This window comes from Colossoma macropomum, unplaced genomic scaffold (genome assembly GCF_904425465.1).
Source record: "Colossoma macropomum unplaced genomic scaffold, Colossoma_macropomum, whole genome shotgun sequence".
In the NCBI taxonomy this organism is placed as follows: domain Eukaryota; kingdom Metazoa; phylum Chordata; class Actinopteri; order Characiformes; family Serrasalmidae; genus Colossoma; species Colossoma macropomum.
Genome location: NW_023494804.1, coordinates 16,128,459 through 16,144,962, shown reverse-complemented (window position 1 = coordinate 16,144,962; position 16,504 = coordinate 16,128,459). Strand labels below are relative to the sequence as shown.

At 39.6% G+C, this 16,504-nt stretch overlaps 1 protein-coding gene across 7 annotated transcripts in view; it reads left to right on the top strand.

Annotated features, from left to right (window-relative positions):
* Positions 1-16,504, top strand: part of dmtn (dematin actin binding protein) — a 39,606-nt gene extending 23,102 nt beyond the window's left edge. For 4 of the 7 annotated variants that reach the window (XM_036594850.1, XM_036594849.1, XM_036594847.1 and 1 more), the window contains exons 5-16: positions 622-666; positions 2,582-2,714; positions 5,216-5,260; positions 5,420-5,566; positions 7,283-7,392; positions 7,727-7,832; positions 8,168-8,226; positions 8,326-8,374; positions 8,610-8,617; positions 10,423-10,488; positions 12,054-12,134; positions 13,822-14,414. In XM_036594850.1, coding sequence (XP_036450743.1) covers positions 622-666; positions 2,582-2,714; positions 5,216-5,260; positions 5,420-5,566; positions 7,283-7,392; positions 7,727-7,832; positions 8,168-8,226; positions 8,326-8,374; positions 8,610-8,617; positions 10,423-10,488; positions 12,054-12,134; positions 13,822-13,935 — 963 coding nt within the window. In that variant the 3' untranslated portion in view covers positions 13,936-14,414. Of the gene's footprint in view, positions 1-621; positions 667-2,581; positions 2,715-5,215; positions 5,261-5,419; positions 5,567-7,282; positions 7,393-7,726; positions 7,833-8,167; positions 8,227-8,325; positions 8,375-8,609; positions 8,618-10,422; positions 10,489-12,053; positions 12,135-13,821 lie in introns of all 7 variants that reach the window. The other 3 variants (XM_036594852.1, XM_036594846.1, XM_036594853.1) reach the window with 3 other exon arrangements.

The window sequence follows — 16,504 nt, the reverse complement described above, 5'->3', positions numbered from 1 at the left end:
AAGAATGAAGGGTTTCTGGCGTGATGGTCGGTCCTTAGTGATTTCCTGAGTGTCCATTGGTCAGTTTCACACAGAATGTAGACGGACACACAAATCCACCAGTTCCACGCGATGAGAGGCAGATGACGTGTATCTCAGCCCCTCTTCACAGCCTCATAACTCCAGATGTGAGTCACGTACGATCTCGTGATAAGATGGAATGGAAAGAGTGACTCTACACATTCAGGAAATGTTTGAACTGTATTTCTGTGCTGGATTATCACAGATACAGGAACAGATATAGAAACAGAGAATTTGACACATGGGTGAGTTATTGGACCTCAGAGGGTAATAAGTACCTGTGAAATACATTTTCCTGCCATTATTTTAAAGCAGTTAAGAACACAAGCGCTCCAACTGAAAACTGAACACCAATTGAACACACTAACTCACTGCTGCTCGTCTCACTGTGACTGAACTCATGTGATGCTGGTTGTCATGGTAACATCTACACTAAGTGGTACTCTACGCATGGCAAGCGTGTGCACACATTCAGAATACAGTTCAGTTATTGATCTGTTTCATCAGAGGAACTATCAGAGTAACTCGCTCTCTCTCTCTCTCTCCCTCTCTCTCCTCCAGAGATCAATGTCTCCTCACTCTGTCTCGCCCCCTCCGTCACCCGAGGTGAGACAGCTATTCTACTGTTTACCTGTAAAAACCTTCTCATGTAATAATTGAGGTTCCTGAATGGGTTCTGGCTTCAACATAACATTCTGTCAATAATGTTTAAGTTGGAATGGAACCGTTACAGTATGTGGAGGTTCTTTAAGCTTTGTAAAGGTTCTTCACAGTCACACATCACATTTATGAAAGTTGTTCTTCAAAGAACCATCTATTGAAAAGGCTGCAAGGGAACCTAAAGTGGTTCCTCTGTGGTAGAAGGGCTTCAAATCTGGATCCTAAATCCAGTGTCCAGTCCTGGATTTTGTATTAACAGTGGGTATAACACAGGCCATTCCAATCAGTTGCATCAGCAGTTCAGTGATCCCAGACCGGGAACTGGATTTAAGGTCTGGAATCGCAGACGTCTGTTTTCACTCCAAAGTTCTCATTATTCACTTCTCAGAGTAACGAGCTGATCTGATGTGTTTGGCTTCCATATCTTGGTAAATACAGCGATGTGGCCAACAGGGTCTGTTAAAACATTAAAATCAGCCAAGACACGTTTGGTGTCTGAAGTTTCTTTAGGTTTAGTGCTGAAGCTATGAGACTAATGTAGCTAATAAATAATGGAAACATATACCCCACCAATTAGCATTAGTGTCCAAAACTGCACCCTATTTACTATATAGTGCACTATTTTGGAGTTCTGCCATTTTGTAGTTGTGTCCAAAAAACTGTTCCTGAGGCGAGCTGTGATAGCTCAGAGGCGTTTGCTAGAGGGAAGACGGAAGAACAGGTGGGTGGGAGTCATCCAAGATGATGGTCAGTGCATGAGATTTTGGAAGCAGTCCATGCTTTAACGATTTTCGTCCATGATGCTAATCGGTGGGGTTTAAGCTTCCATTACCTGCTAGCTACATTAGCCTAAAAGCTCTAGTACTAAAACTAATTGACTTCATTTGAGGTAAGGTTGTATTTTTGTTTCATTACCAAACTATCACTTTAACAGATTATCATTCCTAATCTGAAGTGCTTGATAAATATGTCTGACTGTGCTCACCATAAAAGTCCGGTTCTCGTTGAGGATGTACCAGGCCTTTTGAGAACGTTCAGTCTGGGCTTTAATAGCGTCCTGGACATCTTTCAGACACTGAAGTAAAATACATTCACTTCAGAAAAGCTTTTTACCCTCAGCTGCCAGTTGGAGATGTTTACAGTGAGCCATAAATCCGCAGAGCCACACTGACACAGCCGGAGCTCCACCAGCCTGCTGAGTAATGTTAGCGTGAATGACTTACATACTCAACAGAAATGAACAATTTTCTGGACTGATTACAAAGTGCACTTAAAGTGATAGTGTGGTGAAAATATCAAACTTTCACAGTTGTTCAGTATCACTAATAAACTTGAATGTGTGGTACCTGACACTATGAGTCACTGTTATCTATAAACATGGACTAAAGTGTGTTAGCATAGCTAAAGGCATTAGCAGCCAACCTTAAGTCTGGATTTTCTCCAGGTTTGTGTAACAGTGTGTCAGAAACCACATAATCACGTTAGATGTGTTTAGGAAATGTGCTCACACTGCAGAAAATGACATTGAGTGAAAACATCTGAAATCTAGTGATTATATTTAATATTTCTCATCATGAGATTGTTGTAAGAACACTAAGACTGTTTAACCTGTGTCTAGACATTTTTGATTGTTTTAAGTTCATTTCATCTAGTGAAAGTGTCTGATTCATTTGGTGGATTATTTTGTTTTGAAACATAATGCAGGTAAGTTTGCTTGTTTCAAGAATAATACTCTTACTAGACTCTCACTTGACTAGATTTAAGATGTTTTCACTCACTATGATATAATGTTTTGTATATTCTTTGTTGCATTTTTGCATTTTTTTTGCATTTTTTGCATCCTTTATCTGTTCTTCGTCAGATTTTTGCCAACAGAGAGCAGAAGCCATGGTCTGAGCAGAGTTCTCCTGGAGGATCCGCCATGGGCTCTACAGTGCAGCTCCGCAAAATCAGCACCTCCTCTAAAGGGCCCCTGCAGCACTTCCACAGGCCAGGTATGACCCCTAACCTGAGGGTAAAACTAGAATTAGGAAGGTGATTGAATTCTGAGAGTGGCTTGTCCTTTGCATGATTAATGGGTTCTCTGCATCAAGAAAGCATTCTTCAGATTGATAGAGAATGTGCTGTATATAGCACCAAAAGGGTTCTGCTATTGTACCAAGCCTGACATCATAACAATAGAAGAACCTTTTTTGGTGCTATGTAGAGCCCTTTTCAAAAAGGTTCTATAAAAAACCATCTACAGCATATTTTTCATAAATCTGAAGTGCTTTTTTATGATGCAAAGAACCCTTTAATCATGCAAAGGGTATTTTGAGTGTTCATGGTTCTATATAGAACCATTTTCTTTACTAAAGAGCCCTTGAGGAACCGTCTTTTTTAAGAATGTGTATTGACTAGATTTAAGATCGTTTGACTTGCCAAGATTCATTTTTTGCAGTGTTCAGAAAGCGATCTCACCAGCACCATTAGAATCGACTTCAAGCGATATTGTGTTTCACATTTTTAAAACGTCTTCAAAATGTTCTCCACACCGACATGCGAATGAATCTATACTGTTAAGCCTGATTTGTCCTTAATTTTCTATGTGAAACATGACAGGAACTTTGTAACATTACCATATCACATGTTTCACCCTGACTCGATTACACATCACTTTCATCATCCACTGTTTCATTCAGGGCCACATTGACCCACACCTGTAACTCAGAGAGTGAGTGGGCATGCGAGAGAGAGAAAATGTGTGTGTGTCTGTAAAAAAAGGCAAATCTACTGTAAAACAATAATCATTTTAACTTATTATATTGAGTAAACTGGCTGTTTTAAAGTATCAGGTTCACTGAACATCAAATAGTCAGTGTGCACTCCAAAAATGGTACCTTAAATATAGTAGATAAATCAAACAGTTCTCCTGTTGCGACTGTTGTAAGCTTAAAATAAGATTGTCTAGATTATTTCTAGACATTGTTTACTTGTTTTAGGTAATTTTATTAAGTTAAGTCTCACTGTACTGGCAGATGAACAAGGGCAACAGTAGTTGCAATTTCAGTCAATGTTTTTTTTCTGTACTTCCCACTTGCTAAAAAAGTGTGTGATACAAGAAGAAGTTTACAAAGAAAGCGGAAACCATGATGTAGTGAGCTATCAACTGCTAGGAATTAATAATGCACAGGATGAGTATGGAGTTAAGAGATAAGATTTGAATTGGGTTCACTACACGACTTTTAAAGTCTGAACAGATTAGGAAAGACTTGGCGTCTCACACTATCCGACTGGTTTTTTTTTGGGGCGACTGAAATATTGGGAATCCACACTAAACGATTAGGGATCACACACTACTGAACTTTTCAGCTGGTGCAGAACCAGACGGAACTCACTGAACTCACGTGAACTCTTTGTTTGCTTGCTGTATTTTCAGCTTTTGTGCTCTCAGTTTTCATTGGCGTAATTGGAAGGCAAAAAATCTGAGCGTGTGCCCCTCAAACAGTACTCGACTCTCTCTACAACTGTCAACTCCGACTGACCCAAAAATCTGCAGACTAGAAATAAAAAACAAGAATAAAAGAAATAAAAACAATAAACCTCAAGCTAACCTTCCTAACCAGGTCTAATCCTCACCTAAATGAAGCGGATGGCACTCGCCCCTTACATCATGTGTCTAAACAATAAACATGTATGTACAGGCGCATCAAAACTTGCCTGTCCACACATCACGCTGGAGGAAAGATGCAATACAGAGAGAGAACAAGAGAGGGAGCAACAAAGTGAGACTTTACTGGCTACATAACTGCATTTTCAAGTCCGTCAAGTAGCACAGCTTAACAAAATTGCTGGCGCCCCAAAAGTCTCAGACACGCTAAAAGCTCCCACACACGACTCCTCTCAAGTGGGTCCTTTTATTTGCCAAGACCCGCCCCTCAGCAGACAGCAGTGACTCTGGTGGATAGAAGAGTGCAGCCAAGCATCAGTGATGTCAATTGCACACCTGCGTTGTAGTGTTGCAGAGTGAAAGGAGAGAGAGAAAAAAAGAGAAAGAAAAACAAAACCTGCATCACAGGCATGTAACAAGGACGTTAGAGACGAGACGGGTAGAAGAGATGGTTGATGTGGTGAGAGAGCAAATGCACAGAGAACTGTCCTTCTTGTGTTACAGTGAAAGTTAGACATCACTGCTGTCGGAACAAAACCTTGTATCTCCATTTTTGTCATTTTTGTTTTGGACATTATTTCAAAATGCCTGTTGTCCTTTACATTGTGTGTAAATGTCACAATGAATGGACCAAAGGAAACGGCCCAAAATGACTTGGAAAAAATTCTGGTTTCATTGACTTACATTAAAAGTAAAGTATGTTTTTTTCCTTCCCTTGTAAAGATACCATTTTGGAGATGCAAGGCTTTGCTCTGACAGCAGCGATATACAGGCTGCCTCCACAGTGCGATGTAAGGGTTTAAAGACCAAGCTGTAATATCCTTGTTGTGTTTCCTTTTGTTTCAGATAACGGAACCAACATCTACAGCAAGCCTCCCATTTACAAGCATGGTATCCATTCTGATCTCTTTTATCTTTATCTGGAAATCTGCAGTTGATGTGATATTTTGATGATCTGTTAGATCAGATTAGATTAGATTAGCCTGAGAGAAGCAGGTGCTGCTGCTGTAGTGACTGTGTTTCATCATGAGCCCTTCTCTGCCTCCACAGAGGGATCGGCAGCAGCCCATAATAAACACAAAGAGGACGTCATCATAGTGTCCTCCAAATTCCCAGCAGCCCAACCTCCGGACCCCAATCAGCCATCAAAGATAGAGACTGAATACTGGCCCTGTCCACCCTCTCTGGCAAGCATGGGTAAGTTAGCATTAACATCCTTTGAACATCACTGATATCAGGCCAGTAGTGCTCACATACACTCACTGTCCATCTTATCAATCCCACTGACCATGTAGAAGCACTTTGTAGTTCTACAGTGTAGTCCATCTGTTTCTCTGCATACTTTGTTACCCTGTTGTTCAATGGTCAGGACCTCCACAGGACCCCCACAGAGCAGGTATTATTTGGGTGATGGGTCATTCTCAGCACTGCAGCGACACTGATGTAGTGCTGGTGTGTTAGTGTGTGTTGCGCTGTTGCGAGTGGATCAGACAGCAGAGGGGCATACAGCTTAAATTTCCTCTCTAGTTGCTGACTGAATTATTACTCAGCGTGTGACATAATGAACAAACTAAGTAAATAAAGTGAAAAAGGTGAATTGTCTAGTCTTACATTACTCTGCAGGAGTGTATCGATGGGCGTACTTTCAGATTCTGTATGATTTTTCATTCTGAGGTCAAGATTCAGTTTGATTTTTAGCTAAATAAACTCAAAACCCTGCAACTTGTAGCATTTATGACGTCACTGTCGGAGCAAAATCTTCATCTCCATTTTTGTTGCTTTATTTTTGTTTTTACATGATTTGAAAGTGCCAGGTGCACTATTGCACCTCTATACCATCATGAATACTGGCTTTTGAACTGTGCACTGATAACAAGCAAACAATTTCAAAAAGAATGTCAAATGTTGATTCGTCAGACCAAAGGACACTTTTCCACTTCCCCTCAGTCCATTTTAAATGAGCTCGGGCCCAGAGAAGGTGGCAGCGTTTCTGGATCCTGTTTATATATGGTTTCTTCTTTGCGTTTTAGAGTTTTAACTTGCATTTGTGGATGCAGTGATGAACTGTGTTCACAGACAGTGGTTTTCGGAAGTGTTTCCACTAGAGAACCATGTCTGTTTTAATGTAGTGTGGCCTGAGGGCCCAAAGATCACGACTAGCAAATACTGGTTTTTGGCCTTGTCCCTTGCATACAGAGATTTCTCCAGATTCTCTGAATCTGTTAATGATATTATGTACAGTAGATGATGGAAAGCAAAAGTTCTTTGCTATTTTATGTTGAGAAACGTTATTCTTGAATTGTTGCACTATTTGCTCGCCTTTCACAGAGTGGTGAACCCCTCCTCATCTTTACTTCTGAAAGACTCAGCCTCTCTGGGGTACTTTTTTATACCCAATCATGTTGCTGACCTGTTGCCAATTAACAACCAGGTGTTTTTTAGCATTACACAGCATTACCAGCCTTTTATTGCCCCCGTCCCAACTTTTTTGGAACGTGTTGTTGGCATCAAATTCAAAATGGGCAAATATTTAAAAAAAAACAATTTCTCAGTTTCAAAATTTGATTTGTTGTTTTCAATGAAATATGAAAAAAAGGGTTTAAATAATTTGCACATCATTGCATTTTGTTTTTTATTCCATTTTGCACAGCGTTCCAACTTTTTGGGAAATGGGGTTGTGTTTTAGCAAGTGAAAAAACACCTTAAATCTGGTCTAGATATCTAATATCTCTCAGATTGTTACCTATTATAATTTTGCTAAATAAATCGTCTTAGTGCATTTGATTATAATTATTAATAATAAGTACTTGAAATACTTGTTTCATTTTATCGTAACTGTATGAAAGATTGTATTAAACCAGCACACGGTGATCCAGACTGTGATATAAGGAGTATGTCTGTATTTCGCTGTAGAGATTGAATGGAGGAGGAAGGCGGTGGAGCAGGGCAAAGCTTTAGAGGACGATGAATTTGAGGACCTGACTGAGGATGCCAAGAAACTGCAAGAGCAGGAACTTAATAAGGTCAGAGAAGAACCTTCACCTACAGCACCATGACTGTCATTTTATTTATTTATTACGAAACATTTACATATATCAGTTTTTTCTACAGATGGCAGTTTAGCCCCGCCCACTCAAGCTGTAATTAGGGTTCTGATATTGTTACAAGCAGAACCCTTTTTGGTGCTGCATACACAACACATTCTCCATCAATCTGAAGAACATTTCACCATGCATAGAACCATTCAAGCAGGCAAAAGGTTCTTTGAGTATCTGTAGTTCTATACAGATCCACTGTCTTTACTAAGGAACCTTTGAAGAACCGTCTTTTTCAAGAGTGATATGGTTTCTCTTTCAGATCCAGTCCAACTTGGGCAAACTGATCCTGAAGGAGGAAATCGAGAAGTCAGTGCACTTCCGGAGGAAAACGCGCTCTCTGCCGGACAGGACACACATGCACTTGGGTGAGTGATGGTCTAATGATGTTGTTTTGGTTTGTGGTTTCTGTTCTTCCTATCACTGATAAGAAAAACACTGTGTTCACCAGTCACTGATGACCCCTAGTGGTTAGAAAGTGCTGAGCATTATTACTCTTTTAAGTGTCATAAAAATTAGGGACATTCTGTGAGTAAAACCCACAAAGAACTTTAATCATGTTTGGACTTATTTTGGTCCAATAAAGATTTCTTACACAGAAACAATCAGAGTGCATAGCACTACTGTCTATTCACCCCACACTGTGAGCAGGCTGGTAAGTAATCTAGTGTAAAGGGTCATGTATTTTTTCCTCTCTCTGCAGGTTCCGGTGCATCCAAGTCTGCCTCTTTACCTCCTTGCAGCCGCTCTGGACTCACCCGGGTACGCACTTCCTTCCCCAAAGACCAACACTACACTGCCAAAAATTCTGTTTAAAGGACCTTAAAGAGTGTTTTCTTGTTCTTTTTTTCCTGCTTGTAGCTGCAGTCAGCTGACTTTACCTCCTCAGACAGCGACAAAGTCAGAACAGGTACGTCAAAAAGTGTTGTCACTTTATTAGCTACCTTGTGCTTCCACTAACTGGCCACTTTATTAGAAACGCCTACCTCCTAGCTATACTCATTGGCCATTTTATAAGGTCACTTTATTGGTCCTCTGGTTCACCTAATAAACTGATAACTCAGTAACTGTATTCTCTGATCCCATCAGTCTGATTTGTTCATTATTAACTCTGTGTGTCTTCATTTTGTGTCTGTATTCTCCAGGCGTGCAGGTAAGCACATTTTCTACTGTAAATCACGCATGACTACTAACTATTAGCAGGTCTTTGCTTATATTAATAGGCAATCATACTTTTCATGCTTTTTCTTTTCGTTAATTTATCTGTTCCTTGCTACTAATGTATATTTGACCTGCCCTGAAGAGTTCAGCCTGCACACCCCTTTTTTCATTCTGCAGAGCTCATTTGATTTTGAATCCTTGCAATTAGAGGGTGACATTTGGACAGGATCCACAGAAAAAAAACTTGTTAAAACAGACTGCTGCTGCCGCCCAACCCAAATTGGTCTGTACATGCCATTTTACCCCCTCACAAATGCTGTAACATTTACCTACCCAGGATGCAGAACTGAAAAAGTGAGCTATGCTGAGTTAGGTGAACTCCAGTGCGCTCAAGTTAAGATAACTCCATAAAGGTTATTTATCATTATAAGTTCACCTGACCTTTTTTTACAGAGAGGGAGCTGCATCAAAACCTGCATGATGTAGTTTATCGGGATAGTAATGTCAGTACACAGTACAGAACAGTACAGTGTAGTGTAGTACAGAGCAGTACAGTACAGCATAGAACAGTACTGTACAGCATAGAACAGTACTGAATAGTGCAGTACAAAACCGTGCAGTACAGTGTACTACAGAAAAGTATAGCACAGCATAGAACAATACAGTATAGAACATTGCTGAACAGTGCAGTGCAGAACAGTGCTGAACAGTACAGTACAGTACAGTGTAATGCAGTGCAGTGTAGTACAGTATGGTGCTGTACAGAACAGTGCAGTACAGTGCAGTATTGAACAGTGCAGTATAGAACAGTGCAGAACAGTACAGTGTGGTACAGTACAGTACAGAACAGTACCATATAGTACAGTACAGAACAGTGCAGTGCAGTATAGAACATTGCTGAACATTACAGTACAGTGCGGTACTGTGTGGTACAGTGCAGTACAGTACAGAACAGTACCAGAGTGTACAGTACAGTGCAGTACAATGCAGTACAGAACAGTACAGTGCAGTATAGAACAGTGCCAAACGGTGCAGTACAGAACAGTACAGTGCAGTATAGAACAGTGTCGAACAGTGCAGTACAGAACAGTACAGTGCAATGTGGAACAGTGTTGAACAGTACAGTGCAGTGTAGAACAGTGCAGTACAGTGCAGTACACTAAAGTTCAGAACAGTACAGTGTAGTGCAGCATAGAACAGTACAGTGCAGTACAGAACACTATAGCGCAGTACAGAACAGTGTAGTACAGTAAAGTACAGAACAGTACAGTATAGTGCAGCATGGAACAGTACAGTGCAGTACAGAACGCTATAGTGCAGTACACTAAAGTACAGAACAGTACAGTATAGTGCAGCATAGAACATTACAGTGCAGTACAGAACGCTACAGTGCAGTACAGTGTAGTACAGTAAAGTACAGTGCAGTACAGAACAGTGCATAATGGTATAGTTCAGTACAGTGCAGTGCAGCACAGAACAGTACAGAGTGGTACCATGCAGTACAGTACAGTACAAAGCAGTACCATAGAATACAGTACAACGCAGCACAGAACAGAACAGTACCATAGAGTACAGTACAGAGCAGAACCGTGCAGGAGTTTTCTTTTTTCTCTCATGTCATGCTCTATTTGCAAAGCGTACAGACGTGATAATGAGGCTGAGAGCTTTCATTATTGTGAGATCCTCTCTCGTGACGAAGGCTTTAATGCTGAAGCCCGACACTGTGAATGCGTGTGTTCTGTGTGTGTGCTCATGCTGCTCTTCTGTGTGTTGGGCTCCGTTCTCGGCCGCGTGTAGAACGGAGAAGCTCAGAGAGGGCGAATGGACAGAGGAAACTCACTGCCCAGCATTCTGGAGCAGAAGGTGAGGCAGACTGGCTGTCTTTGAGTCATTAATGTTCAGAGTGTCAGAAAAGCTCCTCCAAAGTTTGCCTGTTTCTCCTCCTCCTGAACCCTCCGGCCTCATACTCACCCACATCCCATAATGCCTCCAAACCTATCATGTACTGAATGCCATGTTTAGTATGCAATTCTCTGGAAATGATGTAATGTGTCTGAAAACTTTGGAGGTGGCCAGTCCAGCAGATTCACTGTTTTAGCTGAAGTAACCAGTTCCTTTTAGTGTTACTGGCCACAAAATGCATATAGATGTTGAAATTGGCCAAAAATTCAGTTCACTTATATTTCTATAACACTTTAGAGGAATCTAATTTAAATGTGAAGTGTGAAGGTGACGCCACGGCCTGTGTTATTCTCATTTGTGCCTAGATTTTCCCTTTAATTTTCAACACATTGTAATACACTCTTAAAAATAAAAGAGATTTGTGAAATTGAGGATCCTTTTTGAAGAACCTTGACATAATGTAGAGGTTCTATTCAAACTAAAGGCTTATCCTACAACCGTCCATGAAAGCAAAGAACCATTTAGGAAGCTTTATTTTTCACTTCTTTTCCCAAATTATATAAAACTTAATACAATTTTATTTTTCTAGGATTAAATTCCAATAAAAATACAATAAAATTGGCTACTATGAAAACTCTACTGAGTTAGCCATTTCAGATTAGGCAGATAAAGGATCTGATGGTTCTTCAAGGGTTCTTTAGTAAAGAAAATTGTTCTATATAGAATCATGAACACTCAGAGAACCCTTTGCATGACTAAAGGGTTCTTTGCATGGTGAAAGTTTCTTCAGACTGATGGATGTTTTTTTAGAGAACCTTTTTGAAACATCAAAAAGAAGCATCAAAAAGAGCTTGTAACAATAGAAGAACCAATTTTGAATGCCATATGGAAACCTTTTCAAAAAGGTTCTATATAGAACCATCTACAGCATATTCTCCATCAATCTGAAGAACGCTTTGATGATGCAAAGAACCTATTAATCATGCAAAGTGTTCTTTGAGTGTTCATGGTTCTATATAGAACCATTATGTTTACCAAAGAACCCTTAAAGAACCGTAATTTTTAAGTGTGTATATCAGGCAGGTTGTTTTGATTTGTAATGTAAATAAAACAGATGAAAACTAACAAAAAATATGCGCTAAATAACAAAGCTAAATCATAAATGGTGAGAGTTCTCAGTAGCTCCGCCCCCACTGCTCCATTAATTATAAGACCACTGTTTATTTGTGTTTAATAATTTGACCATTAAGAACTAACAGTCATATTTTGACAGTTTCAAACTGAAATCTGCTTAATTTTTGACCATGAAATGAAATCAGCTGATATTGTTTATCTGAATTTTTACCTCCTTAAACTGGCATCAGGATCGGTAGCACAAATCATCCTTTATGTGTGTGTCTTCAAAAAGCTGTATAATGCTTCACTAATCAGTCGCCAGTGGGCTTAAATACTGGTTATTTAATCCTGTAGCCTGTAAATCTGTCCAGTACAGAGTGTACAGATGCTGCCTTTACTTTCTCTTACAGATTTATCCATATGAAATGCTCATTGTGAGCCACAGAGGGCGCTGTAAGCTTCCTCCAGGAGTGGACAGGACCAGACTTGAGGTATCACCAGAGAACTTGTAGAGAGAGGAGAGTTATCACTCTGTAATGTCTTCTGGGTTTCTCAAACGCAAGAGGGCGCTCCTGAGCGAGTCCAAAAAGAATGTGTTAAGATGGAGCGTTTGAGCAAAATCATACTTTAGAAATGCTCAAACCTTTTAATGTAAAAGAATTAATTTATATCCTGAACACAGAACAGCATAAAACATTTTAACACTGCTGTTATATTTTTAAGAACTTTTAAACTCGATTTATAGTTTAAAACGGCGCCTCATGTACGTTCATGACGTCAGTGAGTACGAACAGCGAATTAGCTGCTCCGCTCACCAGCCAGTCAAAACTCAGTATCAGTAATGCTAACCAATCAGCACTCAGTCTAAAATTAAACTTCTGAGTAAATGGTTAGAAACTGTTTTAACTTTTCATTTTTAGCTGTTTAGCTCCATTAACCCTGTTCATTGAGGACTCGCTCTCGGGCGCCCTCTGGTGTTATGCAGGCCTGTTTTTTGATATAACGGCAGAAATAGGAAGTGGCCAGGCTCCACATAAATCAGCTCTGGTATCACTGAACATTCTCTCAGTTAAGTCTTTTTTACACTGCCCAGCACACAGTTTTACAAAATAAATGACATTAATGATGTTTTGTTTGTCAGTTTAGCAGCAGCTGACCATATTAAATTCTATTCAGATTTATAATAAGATTAGCATGATTTGAAGATAAACACACAAAACATCAGTATATACAGTTGTGTGCAAGACTTTTAACACCCCCAGTGAAATTATGCATGTTGTTGACTCTACCTTGACATTAGAGCCAAAAAATGAGCATGTTTACCTTTCTCTAGCCTGTCACTGTACAAAATCCAGGTCTACCCCTCATATATATTCTTGATGTAAATGTAATATCCTACAACTGCACATTTCAATGCACAGTTCCCTTTTATTTACGAATTTATGATACTGGAAAAAAATCCACATAAAATGGGACCTGTACAGCAAAAAGTAGAAATTGCAATAAAATGTGCAGAAGTGTGTCAAACATTACTCAGTTTAACCTCCTGGGGTCTTTCAGGATTTGTTCATATCTTCTAAAATCCTCCTTTAAAGGCTCTTCATATAAAATGACACTCATATGTTTCATATCAAAATGCTCCATTATCTTAATCACTGCTTTCCAAAACCGCTGCAGCAACTTCAGCAACTGTAAACTCTCTGCACACCATTTCACATGTGTCTCAGATGTGAACTGAATGAAGAATGAAGGGTTTCTGGCATTATGGTCGGTCCTTAGTGATTTCCTGAGTGTCCATTGGTCAGTTTCACACAGAATGTAGACGGACACACAAATCCACCAGTTCCACGCGGCGAGAGGCTGATGACGTGTATCTCAGCCCCTCTTCATAGCCTCATAACTCCGGATGTGAGTCACGTATGATCTCGTGATAAGATGGAATGGAAAGAGTGACTCTACACATTCAGGAAATGTTTGAACTGTATTCCTGTGCTGGGTTATCACAGATACAGGAACAGATACAGAAACAGAGAATTTGACACACTTGGCGAATTCTTGGACCACAGAGGGTTAATCAAAGCATTAATGATTCCACCCCCTTTCCGCGGTAAATGAACACAAGCGCAATGAAATACGATGAATTGTGAAGTGACTGTTTTGTTTGTGTCTCTCCGTCAGAGGCATCTGTCTCCAGAGGAGTTTGAGAGTCTGTTCGGGATGCCCATCACAGAGTTCGACCGGCTGTCACTGTGGAAACGGAACGAACTGAAGAAGAAAGTCTCGCTTTTCTAACACAAACATCAGCTCTAATACGGACTCTCATTATGACCTGCCTGGGAGACTCAATAAACTCAAATCTGTTACTAACACAGCTCCGTTTCAGGATAATCCAACGTGACGACCACAAATAATCAGCTTTTAACTCGACACATATCAGCTTACTTACGTCTCCGTGTACAATAAATCAGAATAGGAAGCTCACCGTTCTTCTGTGGTCCATATCCATCTGTTATCAACTCAAACGCAAAGCATAGGGCTCAGAGGTCACTGGCCTTCTCCTGACCATCGGCCTCCTGCAGTGTTCAGGTCAGTCTTTAGTCTAATACAGTTCCCATTTCCAGTCCTGCTGCCCACCCAAGGAAAAAACTCACTTTACTTTTAATGTAAGTCAGTGGAACCAGATGTGTTTCCCAGTCATTTTGGGACATTTCTTTTGGTCCCTTCACCATGAAGTTTGCACACAATGTAATGAGCAAGAGGTATTTTTAAATTATGTAAAAAACTGAAAAATGACAAAAATAGAGATACAAGGTTTTGTTCCGACAGCAGGACTGTGTTCGCACATGCACAGACTTAGAAATCCGAAAGAAATCAGAGTAAGCGTTAACATGCTCAAACTCCGTTCTAAGAAATCGGAGTGTGCCATTTACATGATCACTTGAATAATCAGATACCCTGCAGACATCAGATTATGATCAGACTATTGAGTACATGTAAACACACTCATTGTCATTTGCTTTTTGCTAAAGTATTCAACTGGTTTGCTTCAGATCATTATTTCTTTGCAAGTTTGCATCCAAAATACCTTTGTGCACTTTATTGATGACCCCATTCACACTTTAACGTAGTCTTACTTTAGTCTTAGCAATAGTTACACTGTCCTAATACTTTAGGCCAGCAAAACATCATATTTACACACTTTTTCTACTGCAAAAAATGATGTATTAACAAGTGAAAACATCTTAAATCTACTCAGCATATCTAATATTTATCACTGTAAGATTGTTGTAAGAATATTATAAGATTATTTCTAGACATTTTTACTTGTTTGAAGCAATTTTATCTAAATGAAGTGACAGATAATTTTAGTTGTTTAAAGCATCGTTCACAAAACTTTCACTAGATAACATTACTTAAAATAAGCAAACGTAGAAATAGGTTGAATATTCTTAAAATATTCTTACAACGTAATATTGATAGATGTTTTCATTTACAAAGATATACATTTTTTGCAGTACAGGACAAAGTTGATCAGCAAAATGTTTTTAAGGCTGTATTCACAGAAAAGATTTGGGTGACTATTGGCTTCTATTGTTTGTTAGCTACATTAGCCTCATAGCTCCAGCTCTGAACTGAAGAAGCAACATTTGGACACCAAATGCCTTGGCTGATTGATTATATCTGGGATAAGTGTGGAATTGTGTGAATTAGATTTTTTGCTGAAGCATACCTTTAACAAGACTGTTCATTAGGAATGCCAAGGTGGATATATTGCTTTATACAGGCTATTTTTGGGGTCTGGTCAAGATTCCCCATATTTTTCAGCTCTTACGCACCTGATTGAGCTCCAGAAGGACTTGAACATTTGCTAAGGCGTGCTCGAGAGCATAGACCTATGCAGTTTGGATAGAACAGAGGCCTACAGCTGGAACCATTGACCTAATACAGCTGATTGCGGTTAATCAGTTTATTGGATAAGGCTTTTTAGACTTTATTGAAACTGAACTCTGCAGGACGGTAGATCTGCAGGGGCAGGTTTGATGGTCATTGTGTACAATACTAACGCTTGTATTCCCTCTGAAACAGCTCAGTATCAAGCTTACATTCTATACATAAATATGCTACCAATACAGTTGTATAAGGACGCCAATTTACACCGTCTGAAAGCCTGATTATCGCCTTATTCCTTTTCTATTAGTCTGATTCTCAAAGTGCCCAGTTAAATTTGTAACATAGGCGTATATATATTTACACAAAGTCTTAATCGTGACACCCTTTTAATTGTGTTTTGATCACTGACGTTGCCATCGTTCCTATTTATTGTCTCCAAAAGCAGCTGTGCTACTGTATGAATATATTGTTTATTTATTTACTTCGTAGCCATTTAGGTCACGGCGATGAATTCAGACATTGTTAGTCATAAAAGGAGCTACTGATTCAGCATAGTTCATATGCATAGCTAAATATTTGTTTTTTATTGATTCATAAAAAAATTGCATGGATATTATCTAGCACAGTATAAGCTACTTTAATGAGAGCAGCTCCTGCAGTGGGTTCCGGACTGATAGTGCGTCCGGTTCTGTTTGAGGACTTCAGTTTCATGCAGAGGAAAGAAAATCTCTCTGTCCTCCTTTCGCTGTGTAGAATTTACCTGCAGGGACGCATCATATCAGAGTTATTATTATAACAGCTTATTCACATATTTACACACACTTATTCCAGCCTGTTCAGCTCTTGTTTTAGGTCTGTAGGCCACAGTGCTGAAGGGCAACTTCACAAAAAGAAAGAATTCTCATCTACACTCCTAAAAAAGTGGTTCTTCAAGGGCTCTTTAGTAAAGACAGTGGTTCTATATAGAACT